General features: G+C 55.1%; 1 protein-coding gene across 1 annotated transcript in view; it reads right to left on the bottom strand.

Annotated features, from left to right (window-relative positions):
- Window positions 1–7,300: 7,300 nt before the first annotated feature.
- The window catches only part of SLC9A1 (solute carrier family 9 member A1), a 63,420-nt gene continuing 58,057 nt past the window's right edge, over window positions 7,301–12,663 (bottom strand). Inside the window, exons 6-12 of the mRNA XM_031962501.1 lie at window positions 11,670–11,759; window positions 11,136–11,206; window positions 10,881–11,054; window positions 10,490–10,604; window positions 10,162–10,263; window positions 9,734–9,806; window positions 7,301–8,937 (exon numbers count right to left, since the gene is read on the bottom strand). Coding sequence (XP_031818361.1) covers window positions 8,615–8,937; window positions 9,734–9,806; window positions 10,162–10,263; window positions 10,490–10,604; window positions 10,881–11,054; window positions 11,136–11,206; window positions 11,670–11,759 — 948 coding nt within the window. The 3' untranslated portion in view covers window positions 7,301–8,614. The remainder of the gene's footprint in view (window positions 8,938–9,733; window positions 9,807–10,161; window positions 10,264–10,489; window positions 10,605–10,880; window positions 11,055–11,135; window positions 11,207–11,669; window positions 11,760–12,663) is intronic.

The following is a 12,663-nucleotide window of genomic DNA, read 5'->3' as shown; positions in this document are numbered from 1 at the left end:
TCTGGAATTCACTCTTAAAAAAGTGAATGTTGAAAAACTGTTTTTACGTGTAAATTGGGAAAAACAAAATGCAATAAAAATGTGTTGTACACAATTGAAGGAATGAATCGTACAGGACACTTTGAATCTCTGCTTGGAGAGTTTGCATGTCTTCTGAAGCGCAGCATATATTCAAGGTGCTACTTTCAAAGCTGTCCTACTTGTCTAGGGAGCCTCTGAATTATTTTGATTTCAAGTCCAACCCTTTCTCCACACCATTCCACCCTGTTTCTACTTAAAGACAATGAAATGCCATCCATTAATATCTCTCTTTGTATCCTCAGTGCTTAATTTGATGCTGACACATGTTGTCTTTCAGTCACATGCGATTCCCTGCCGTGTTTGGGCTTTTCTTGGCAGAGACACCGGATTGGTTGGCTGTCTCCTTCTGCAGATGAGGAAACTGAGGCAAACAAGGTGATGTGACTTGCCCAGAGTCACCCAACTAGAAAACATCTGAGGTCAAATATAGACTTGGGTCTTTCTGACTCCAGGTCTAGAAGTCTGGAAGAAAAGTTTAAAACGATCTCATGAAAGTCATCAAAGGATACAGCCATGGTTAGATCCCTCTAACCTTTTCCACTGTGGGGGAGGCAGGGCAACTCAGTGGAATGGGAAGACTTGTATTAAAATCTCACCTCTGACACTCTCTGCCTTATGACCTGGTGGAAGGCACTTCATCCCTGTGAAAGTCCGTTCCCTTTCCTTTCCTAGAAACTTTCTGTTTCTAGTATTAGACTAGATCCTCTGAATCTCAGTTTCTCAGTCTGTACAGGTCTGGGGTAGGCGACTGCCCAGCTCCCATTTAGTTCCAGATCTAGTAGCTATAATGACTCCTAACATTTTTATTATTTTATCATTCCTGGCAGTGAATGCAGTGTCATGGATATAGGAAACTCCAGTGAGGCAATCCCCTTTACCAGGTCTAGCTTGGCATCTTCTCTGAAACTTGCAGGCTTTGACCCTTGCCTAGAGCATGGGGAAGTTGTGGTTTGCTCAGGGTCACCCAGTCCTGTCAGAGGCAAGACAGAAAATCAAGTTGTTCCAGTCTCAGAGGCCAGCTCTCTCTCCACTGTGCTACCCTACCTCTCCTCAAGCAACAAGCACTTCTCTACAGCTTTATGTCATCTGCATCTCCCAAGATCCCTGGGAGGTGGGTAACCTCATGATTACCCCCATTCACAGAGGAGAAAACTGAGGCTTAGGGAAACGCTTAAGGATCATGTCACTAGTAAGCTTCAGATGCTGGGTTCAATTTCAGGGCTTTCTGTCTCCAATGGATGCTTCTCCACACTGACCCCATTCACCCTTGCTGCTCTTTCTGCTTCCATCCTCCAGCTATGATCTTATAGAGAACAATGAGTTTGCTTTTCTTCTTTGGAACTAATAGGGACTCATTTATCTCTTAAGTTGAATGAGTTCACAACCAGGGAATCATCCAAGCCCTTCATATTCATTCATTCAATGTGATCAGGAGCAGGCGACTTGAGCTGTCCAAGGTGGCAAAATCAGATTTTTTTTTCACTATTCCCCCGAGTGCCAAGAGAATCAAGAGGCTCTGGGTAATCATTCCATCCAGGCCCCTGCTTCTATGAGTTTTTGCTTTCATGTTGGACAGTGAAAACTTGGAAATAAAGATGGGAAAGACCTCAGCTACATTTGGAAGCTCCCCATCCAGTCCCACTGCCCTCTGCAGAGTCCCCCTTTCAAGCAGAATGCCCCCTCCATCCAGAAAGTGCTTCCTGTTGTGTGTAGGACATTTGACCCCCAACAGCAGTCTTCTCAGCAGGCTGGGATCCCTGGGGAGATGGGGGAAATCAGAGGGAGGGAGATAGTTCTGGAGTAGGAAGTAGGAAGGATGGGAGGAATAAGAAAACTAAATGGAGATGCTCAGTCTCCAGCTATAGATAACCCCTCAAATCCCCTCACTGAGCTCCTTATTTCACTTGCTAAAGCCCCTTCATTCCCATTTCTTTTACTTTATATCTGGTACCCATTAATTACTTAAGATCATAGGACTAGAACTAGAGGGAACCTCAATAGGCAACTAATCAAATTTTATTTCTCAGAGGCAGTTAGATGGCTCAGTGGTTAGAATATTTATTGAGCCTGGAGTCAGGAAGACCTGTTCAAATCTCACCTCGGATATTTACTAGCTTGTAGGATTCTAAGCAAATCACTTCTGATTGCCTTAGTTTCCTTAACTGTAAAATGGGGATCACAATCAGACTTGCCAATTCAGATCACTACCTGTTCTGGAACTTACCATCTTAGCCTTAAAGAGTAGTTGTTTGGGACTCTGAGAAAGAAGTTCATCCAGGATCACCCAGTATATGTCAGTCAGGACTTGAACCCAGATCTCTGTGGCTACAAAGCCAGCCTTATCCCACTATGTTTGGCTGTCTTCTTCTGTCTCCCTACTCAGCCATCATTCACTCTCTGATTCAATTCCCAGCCTTTTCTCATCCCCAGCTCCCTTCACAGGCCCCAATACCTTCATTGAGCCTTTGTTTCCCTCATGGGTCCTACTGATTGAGTCCATTTCCCCCACTAAGTCCTCCTTTCTCAAACTCCTTGAGCTCAGGGACTGTATCCTCAGCTGGAGGCATCCTGGAGCGTAGCGGGCAGAGAACTTGGCCCAGTCACAATGGGAGGGGTTCGATCCCCGCCTGGATGGCCATGGATGAGTGGATGACCTTATCTGTGATCCCAAGCATCTCTCAAGTACTGTATAATTTGTAGCCTCACTGCCCATGGGCTGAGGGAGTTTCCTCTCACACACCCCAGCTTCCTATTGTTCAGTCATTCAGTGTCTGACTTTTCATGACCGCGTTTGGGGTTGGCAAAGATATTAGAATGATTTGCCATTGTCTTCTCCGACTCATTTGACAGATGAGAAAACTACCTGCCAAGGGTCCTGTGAAGCGTCTGATGTAAGTTCTGAATTCAGGGCCTGGTGCTCTAGCCATTGAGCTACCCAGCTGCCCAGCCAGCTCCCCGCCCCGCTGCAGAAATCATGGGACCAAACCGTCTCCCCCCAAAGCCAGGACCCATTGGCTGCGTAATAAGTGTGTTTTGAGTTGGAGACCACATATTCTCCTGGAGCTTCCTCTTTCCCCCACAAGGAACAGCTCCCGTCCCAGACTGAACTCGACGCCTCTGGTTTTCCAATCTGGGCCGATTCCCCCCTCCCTGAGGTTAGTGGGGAGCCCCCATTCCTGCAGGCTCTCACCATGATGCTGTCGGACTCAGTGAGGGCACCAGGGCGGCTTCAGCCCCATTGGCCTGAGCTCTCCTGAACTCTGGTGATCCCGAGCCTCGGTCTTCCCAGCAGCACAAACCGCAGACCTGTCCTGCCAACCTTAGCAACCAAGACATTTGTTATGAAAGGAAAAATGGAGGAGAAAAAGCAACTCGGAGACCAACTTCCCCTTCTCCCCTTTGCTCCTACATGTTTCCTGATCTCTCACCCACAGATTTCCCTCCCCCCCCTCTCCTTTTATGGTCTCCCATCTTTCTGCGGCTTGAGTCAATCTCCTTATTCAGCCTCCACCTTCTCCCTGGGACCTGATTCTGCCTCCATTCTCACAATGGGCCCCCATTGCCTCTGAAGGGAACCAGCATCCTCTCTGAGCATCATGGCCACCCTCCCCTCTCCTCTGTCTCCCTCTTCAGCCAGCACTCCCTCTCTGACTCAGAGTCCCTCTGACTGACTCAGTCCCCATCTTTTTCCCATCCGCAGCTCCCTTCAGTGGGCCCCCCTGCCTCCACTAAGCCTTTGTTTCCCCCACTTGAGTCCCACTCACGATTGCGCCCCCATCTCTTTACCATCTCTGAGCCACCCAGTCCTGGCCAAGTTCTCTTTCCTGCTCTGAGCATCCCTTTCAATAACAGCCAGGCTCTCATTACTCTCCAGTCCTAATCCCCCAGGGGCCCATCCATTTAGGATCCTGGCTAATAGGATTGGAGGGAGAAAGGAGCTTAGTGGGAACCAATTCTGACCCACCCCTCCCCTACTTTTTTTTCCCAAAGGAGTAAACTAAGACCCTGAGAAGATAAGTGAAAGGAACTCATTTTCCAAATAAAATCAATCAGAGGGAATTCATCAAGTGCATGCTGTGTGTGAGGCACCGGGGATACAAAAGGCAAAGTGGTAACTGTTAACTTCCAGGAGAGACAATGTTGTCACCTGGATCACAGAATGGCAGAGTTGGAAGGGACGGCCCAAGCTCCCAGACCTTTATGGAGTCCCCACTCCTCCCCCCGATTAAGGGAGCCTTTATCCCCTCCCTGCCATCATGTCCTTCACATTGAACCTCCCCTCCTCTCCCTGAATTCCTATTCCCCTCAATTAACGTCCTGCCTCCTGCGAACCTCCAAATACCCACTCTCCTTGTCTCTCCCCTTCTGTCTCTCCTTTTCTGTTTCTCTCTTCTGTCTCCTTTTCTGCCTTTCTCTCTCCTTTTCTTTGTCTGTTTCTATCTCTCTTCTGTTTCTTTCCTTTTCTCTGTATTTCTTCTCTCTTTTTCTGTCTTTGTTTTCTTCTCTCTCTTTTTCTGTCTTTCTGTTTGTTTGTTCTTTTCTCTCTCTTCTGTTTCTTTTCTTTTCTGTCTCTATCTCTTCTCTCTCTTTCTGTTTCTGTTTATTCCTTTCTCTGTCTCTCCTTTTCTGTCTTTCTCTCTCCTTTTCTCTGTCTCTGTCCAGAATCACAGGACTTAGAGCTAGAAGGGACATTAGAGATTATAAATGGGAAAATTGAGGCCCATGGTATAACTTGCCCAGCATCACACAAGGATAAGGCTTGTTTCAGTCATAACTGAGGCTTTGTAATCCTTTTTTGGCTTTTCTTGGCAAAGATGCTGCAGTGGTTGCCCACTTCCCTCTCCAGCTCATTTTACACATGGGGAAACTGGGGCAGAGAGGGTAAAGTGACATGCCCAGGGTCACAGAGCTAGGAAGCATCTGAGGTAGGATTTGAACTCATGGGGACAAAGTCTTCTGGACTCCAGGACCAGGGCTCTCTCCACCACACCACCTAGTTGCCCTTAGTAAGCACATCCTAAATACTTATTGACTGACCAGTTGACAACGAATCTATGATTGAATGCCAAGAGCCAGGGGCAAGACTGCTCATGGTAGTCTGCCCTGTCCGGGCGGCTCCAGGAGGCGGCTGCCAGGTGGAGAATAATTAATCTTTCTTAGCTATCTCTCTCTGATGATCTCAAAGTACTTAGCAGAGTTTCAATGCCCCTGGGAACCAACGTCAACTAAGCGCTATCTGCGTGTCCGGTCTGGACGATTCCCCTGCTGGCAGCCATGTTACTCTTAGAGAGTGTGAGACTGTCTGAACCTCTTCTCCTCAGTCCCCTCCCCTCCCTGCTAGGCCACGTAACCCAATTAGTGGGGAAACTCCCTGGGCAAAAAACGCTGGCACGAGAACAGGTAGATCTGTCCCATTTCTGGTTTCATTCTCTGCTTTATGTTGTACTCTCTGGGGCAAGTGATTTTCCTTTCCCCCTCCCATAATCCACGGGCCCATCTGCTTGGGGAGGAGTGAAGAGGGATGCTCTCTTGAGGTTGCCAGGGCATCTGACTGGCAGTGCCCAGAAGTCAGCCTGCCTGCCCCACGGTTTCCTGGGAGCTGCATAAACTGGCAAGAAGGTCTCGATCATCTATAAAGTGCCAGGTACTGTGCTAGGCCCCGGGTATACAAAGAAAGGGAAAAAAGCAGGCCCTGCCCCCAAGGGGCCCACCTTTTAATGGGGGAGACAATATGCAAGTGACTACATACGTGCAAGACGTTTGGGGAATAGGATGTAGGCTCAAAAAGCATGAGATAGGGAAAGGGGGTGAGCGGAAAAGGGGGTGAACGGGGAAGGGGGTGACCAAGAAAGGGGGTGACTGGGAAAGAGGGTGACTAGGGAAGGGGGTGACTGGGTAGGGGGGTGAATGGGGAAGGCTTTCCGTAGGAGGTGGGAGTTGAGATGAGCCTTGAGAGAAACCAGGAGCTAGAGCTATAGGAGGCTGATGCTAGGAAATGGAGTATGGAAAAGCAAGAAGGCTGGTAAAAGTGCACAAAGGGGAATGAAGACTGATGAAGAGGTACAAGGGAAAACTCTGGCAGGGGAGTGACTGACAGACTGGAGTGGGGAGGGATGTGGGGCAGGTGGGTCCAGGCCCGGAAAGGAGGGCCTGCCCCGGCCTGGAGTTTCAGAGCAGGGAGCCGGGGAGAGGGGTTAGGAGAGCGCATTCAGTAGCCAGGGAGTTGGGGATGATGGCTGGGTAGTTAGCCGGGGTGACTGGGAGGATTGTGACCCCTGCTCCCTGACAGGAGAGTCAGAAAGGAGGGAGGGTTGGGGGTAGCACTCAGTCCGGTTTTGGACACGGCGAGTCTGTGATTCGCACAGCTCGTCCAAAAGGCAGTTGGTGACCTGAGGGTGCATCTAGTGTGGGCTTGTGATGCCCAGGGCTCACAGCGGCTCCTCCCCCTGACACGGCTGCAGAGTGGACCGGAACACTCGAGTGCGAACGCAGTCTCAGACACCGGTGGTGGGGCCCGGGCAGGTCACTGACATCAGCCAGCCACTTCTTCAGTTGTAAAATGGGTAGGATGGGCCCCCCTCCCAGGGAGCGAGGATCATAAGATTGGCGAGCGCCTTCCCAGCCCTGAAGGTCTCTACAAAGGCCATTTTTACTCACGGCAACCTCACTTTGGACAGAGAAGTCAGAGGCCCTGCCTTGCTTCGGGTCACCTGGGTTAAGTGGGTTAGCAGATGAGGACAAGGATCAGGGCTCCTGGCCTCCCCCTTCCCCTCAGCTCAGGGAAGTCCGCCCCTGAGCTTTGGGATCCACTCACAGGAAATCTGGGGCTCCACTGCCCTCTGGTGGCCAGCTTATCCTACCGCAGCGCACCCTTTCTGGGCTCCCGGCAGTCTGGGAATGGGGGGGTCCCCGACTGCTCTCCAGTTACTCCATCTGCTCCAGGCCCCAGTCACACTTCCCCTCTGGGCCCAATGCCCCAGGAATAGTCCTCAGCATGTTTAAAAAGTCACATTGATTTATTAGAATATGAAAAAGATTTGTTTCATTTTATACACGGGGAGGGGGGCGTAGGTGGCGACCACGGCCTGATGCCCAGTCGGCCTCCTCATTGCTTAGATATTTCTGCCAGGGACTGAGCAGGTAAGCGTGCTCACCCAGGCACGGCGGGGGAGGTTGCCGTGAGTAAAAATGGCCTTTGTAGAGACCTTCAGGGCAATCGGGCGGGGGAGAAGGCGGCGTGGATCTGAGGGCGAGACCCCACCCCGGGGGGGGCCCTGGCCTCGGGTCACCCGCAGGGTCAGACACAAGGCCACAAAGCGCTGAGCTGGTGGCCCCTGGCAGAGGCTGTGTGTGTGTCTATGTCAGTGTGTTTGTGTGTGTGTCTGTGTGTCTATGTCAGTGTGAGTGTGTGTGTGTGTGTGTGTGTGTGTGTGTGTGTAGGGCGGGGGCAGGGCCTGTGGCCCTGCGCCCATGGACCCTGTGAGGGGCAGGTCATTCCCTGGGGGAGGTGCCAGGGAAACCCAGGGATGCGCTGACACACACTGTGGGGAGGGAGTCCCCAACAAAGACAGCAAAAGCAGGGCAGACTTGAGACTGATTGACAGGGAGGCACAGAACAAATTTGTGGGAAGGAAACTGCCTGGGTGTTGCTGGCTTAGTCCCCAAGATCCCGAGGCAGCGGGAATGGGGGGCGAGGACACCACTGGGGGATCAGCATGTCCTTTTACAAAGCAGAACCTGTGGGGCACCAGGGAGGACCCAAGGCTGAGCACTCTGGGAAGAGGGACAAAGCTCCATTCATGGCCGCCTGGTTTCTGAAGCCTTTGTCCAGGCCGGGTTTCCGCCACTAGGGCCAGCTGGCTCCCCGCAGGGCCCCCAAGAGGTCTTTCGGGGGTCCTTGGGCCCTTCTGGCTTCTCCCTCTGTCTCGTTTCAACTCATGGGTCAGTCAGGAGCACTCAGAAGGCAAGAAGAGCGTCGCTTCCCCTCCCGGGTTCCCTGCTGCACCCAGGCCCGGTCAGGGCAGGCCCTTCCCAGATGCAGCAGGGGCAGGCAGGGCTAACTAACCAGGCACACCCTCCCCTGCCAGATCAGGATCGGGGGCCAGAGGGGCAGGGAGCACCTGCTCTTTGGTTACCGACTCCAAGAGGGTTTCAGCAGGGCAGGAAGGCCTCGCCTGCCAGGTAGTGAAGGTCTGGACCACCTTGGGAGAGGCTCAAGCCCCGGCCCCCGGCCAGGACCCCGAGTTCAGGAAATCCAGGGTCTGAAGATGACAGGAAACGGAAAGAGGGAGGCTCCTGATGCCCCCAGGAGGGCACAGCCACAAGCCCCACAGCCCCCCGAGGGGAAGGGCACAGGAGGAGGAGGAAGGGAGTAAAGCTTTTCAGTGGTGCCCAGTGGGCCTTCTGAGGGCTGGTGCTGGGAGCAGAGACGGGCACTGCCCGGCGGGGGTGGGAAGCCGTGCTGGAGCCCAGCTGCCATGCTGTAGGAAAGGGAGAGGCTCCCGTGGGTCCCCGGCGGCCACCAGCCCTGCCGTTACTGGCCTTTGGGAATGAAGGGCTCCCCCTCGCCTGGCTCCGGGCGAGGCCCGGGGTCGCTGAGGCACCGGAGCATGCGCTGGGTGCTTGGGCTGTCCCCCGGCCCTGGGGTGAAGACGTCGTCCGTGCCCGGGGAGGAGGGCTCCTTGGGGTGCATCATGAGGCCGGGGTCATCATCCTCCTCCTCCTCCAGCACCGAGTCTTTGCCCTTCAGTTCTTCATTTACCAGATCCACGGACTCAGGGGACTGGGGTGAGGCAGGGTCAATGGTGATGATGGGGAGGTTCTCTGAATCGGGCTTTGGCTCATAGGCAAGGGGATCTGCGGGCCGACGGGAGGGGTCAGGGAAGGGAGCAGATGGCCAGCCTGACCCAGGCCAGGCCCGCCCACACCCACCCAGAAGCACTGCAGGAGCGTCCCCCACTGGCAGCAGGGCACGGCCCCCACCCCTTCAGAGTCTGGATTCTAATTCAGTATGGAAATTTGGGGGGGTAACAGCACCGTCTCTTCCAGCTTCTGGACCCTCTCCTTAGCCTGAGCACCGCCCCCCGGGGATCACCTGACTCCCTCAATCCTTTCCTCTCTGTACACTCTCCTCCATCTCCTCCATGGCACCAAGGTACCCTGGAGTCAGGAGAAAGAAGAAGGCCCCTGCAAAGTTTCTGAATGCCAGAAGGTGGTCCAGGGGATGGAGACAGATAGACAGACACCCCCCGCCACCCCCACCCCCCCCCGTCTCTCTCTGTCTCTTTCTCTCTCCTTTTCTGTCTCTTGTCTCTCCTTTTTTCTGCCTTTGTCTCTCCATCTGTCTCTGTCTCCCCTCCCCTTTCTCCACTTCTCTCTCTCTTCCTAAACCGAGCTTTTCCTTTTGGACAGTTGGGAGTGGAGGGAAACCATCTGCCTTCATTTCCTTGCCCTTTCCCAAACCACAAGAAGGATCTGAAGGAGGCAGAACGTGCCAGTCCCAGGGAAACGGGCGGGGGTGAGAACAGACTCCCGCCTCCCCCACCTGATGCTTGCGCACCCGTTCCCCAGGAGCTGGGGGAGAGGCGGGCCTCTCACCAAGCCCTGGCCCCGGCCCCTTGCCAAGCCCCTGCCCCCCGGTCCAGTCTCATACCTGAGCCAATCCGAGCTCGGGACATGGTGGGAGAGTCCAGTTTGTGGGCTGGCACCGTCAGGTAGTTATTTATCTGAGTGAGGGAAAGAAACATACAAAGCGCTCTTGGGGGATGTCAAAGCTCGGGAGTCACAGACTCCGAGCCGGGCTGAGAATTAGAAGACCTGTTTCTATTCCTGTCTTTTTCATTCTCTTCTGTTATGACCCTGAGATCTGTCTTCTGTGTCTGAGACCCCATTTCCTGTGCAAAAAAAGGGTTGAACTTCATGGCCTCTGAGGTCTGCTGGGGAATGGGGGTGGGGGTCACCCACCCTGCCCCTTCCCTTCCCTCCGGAGAAAGTGGGAGCCACAGGGCGGAGGGGGGGGGCTGGGGTGGGAGAGGGCCTGCAGCCCCGAGGCAGGGGTCGGGCCCCAGACCCCGCGGGTACCTTTTGCTCCAGTTGTCGGACTTTCTGTCTCCTCAGCAGCATCTGGTTCCAGGCCTCCTCAAAGGGATCAGCCACCAATGTGTGTCTGTTGTAGGATTTTAACTGCCGGGGGGCGGGGAAGGTCAGTGGATGGGCAGAGGGGGAGGGAGAAGCAGAGAGAGGGGGGCTCCAATAGAGAGAGAGAGGGTATTGCAATGGGCGGGGGTGCAGGGAGAGTGGGAAGGGGAGAGGGGTGAGGGCATCCAGGGACTCCGAATGAGAGGTGAGTGGGGCAGAGGGAGGAGGCCCCAGGTTAGGGGGACGGGGGACGGGACAGGGCCAGACTCACCCGTTGGCGGGTCTTCTGGAGATTATTGCGCAGAATTTTTCTAATCTCCTCCTCCTTATCCTTGGACAGCGCCGGCAGGATTCGCTCTGAAGGCAGGCCCTTGGGATGAATGTTTCTGGGGACAGTCGGGGATCCAGGGTGACCCTCCAGGGGCAGAGCCCTCGGTCTCCACGGGAGGCGGGGCTGGGCCTCCGTCTCACTGCCATGACTGGAGGAGCTCGGCCCCCAGGTCCCCGGCAGTCTCCTGGCTGAGCAGTGAGCCCCGAAGGCCCTCCTCTAAGCCCCAGAACTTCCCATCCCCCGGCAGGCTCTTTCCCAGGTCCCTTCCCCCCCCCAGCCCCCCAGCATTCAGTGGGACCCCCCTGGGGGCGCCCCAGGCAGCCACACTCACTGCATGGAGACGGTGGAGACGGCAGGCGGGATCTTGCCCATGGCCCCGCTCTCCACAAGCTCGATGGCCTGCTTCATCTCCATCTTGTGGTAGAAGGCGATGAGCTGGGGCTCGTTGGAGCGCTCCCCGGCGATCAGACACTTCTTCACATACTTCTTGTTGAAGCGGTTCAGTCTGGGGGGGAAGGGCCGTCCTCAGGCACTGGGGGGGCCCTGGCCCCGCCTCCCGGCCGGCGCGATCCCTCCCTCCACTTACTTGTCCTTCCAGTGGTGGTGCCCGTAGTGACCGCAGATGTCCTCAATACCCGTCAGAAGGTGATCCAGGAACTAAAAGGGAACCAAGAGCTGAGGCTGGAGCCTCCCTGGGAAGCCGTCCCCTCCCCCAGGGGCCCTCTCTCCCAAAGCCCGGCCCCTGCTCCCAGCGCAGCAGTTCCAAGCATGGACAGGAGGGGGCAGCAGAGCCCCAGGCAGCCCAGCCCAGCCCAGCTCCAGAGCCTCTGTCCAAATTCCTTTTGGAGCACAGGTCCTGGCCCCTGGGAGGCAGAGCCTAAAATGAGAGCACAATCACCTTTCCTGGGGGTAAGCTCTGCCCCCCCAGGAGGGCCAGGAACTTTACCCGCAGCCCCCCGGAAGGCTCTTCCTCCCCTCCTCGCCACCCAGGTCCCGACCTCTGGTCCCCCAGCCTTTAGCCTAAGACCCCCAGAGGCAAAGGGCTAGCGGCCCTGCTCGGGGCCAGTCCCACTGGCGACCAGCTTTCCCGGCCTTCTGTCCCCCACCGCTAGGCCCCCACCTGAGTGTGGATCTCCTCGTTGATGGATCGCTTGCTCTCCTGCTTTTTCTTCACAGCCAGCAGGTCCACCAGAGGCCGGATAGTCATTCCCTGCAGGTCAGAGAGGGGGGCAGCCACCTCAGGGGCCCAGGCCTACAGGGGCGCACCCCCAGGAAGGGCAGGGCTCCCAGGACCCCCAATCCCTCTGTGGGAAATGATCATGGCCACATCTTGCCCGCAGGGCCCCACCATGACCACCTCCACAGAGGGGGGTCCAAACCCTCAACACCCCAGGGAGATTGTGGGTTGTCTCTTATCACTTAAAGAGGGCAAAAACATCCTGCTCTCTCTTGGGGATGAGGAATCTAAAGCAATTACAACTATTTGCAGTTTGGCCCAGGCCTGGGAGTCCAGGCCCTGCCACTGCCCGGAGGAGTGGGCAAACCCTTCCCTATCTCCTCCGTTTCCTTACCTGCAGATGGGGATTAACAACATGAGAACGTGAAGTGCTAAGTGGCTGAGGGCCTCATGAGGAGCCCTGCTTTCCAGGGAAGAAAAGACTCCCCAAGACAGAGGAAGACCTTCGTGAAGGCACTTCCTTCACCAAGGGCAGGCAATGGTAGTAGCAGGTCTACCTGGAGCCGGCCCTGGTGACTGATGGGAATGTTCTGAATCTCGGGCCAGGGGAGCCAAGTCTTTGAACCCAAGGTCTCCACACAGGGCCCTCCCAGACTCTGGGTTCCCGCTGCCTTCCCGGCCTCCCCTCCTGGCAAGGGATCTGCCCTTCCTCAGCCTCATTCCTCCCCACTCACTACCTCTCTCCCTGTGGGTTCCAGCAAAACCAGGCTGATTCTGGGCCTCCTCCGAGGCCCTCCTGCATCTCAAGGCTCTCCCTCCCTCTGACCTGCTGAAAGTTTGTCTGTCCTTCAAGGCCCTGCCCAAGTGTCCCCTCCTCTTCAGAGCTCTCTGGGACCCCCTCAGACAGGAGACTTTGGGCCCTGACTCTAACCCTGCC

This window comes from Sarcophilus harrisii, chromosome 3, assembly GCF_902635505.1.
Source record: "Sarcophilus harrisii chromosome 3, mSarHar1.11, whole genome shotgun sequence".
In the NCBI taxonomy this organism is placed as follows: Eukaryota; Metazoa; Chordata; class Mammalia; order Dasyuromorphia; family Dasyuridae; genus Sarcophilus; species Sarcophilus harrisii.
The sequence above is the reverse complement of the archived record's forward strand: the minus strand, read 5'-3'. Positions and strand labels throughout refer to the sequence as shown.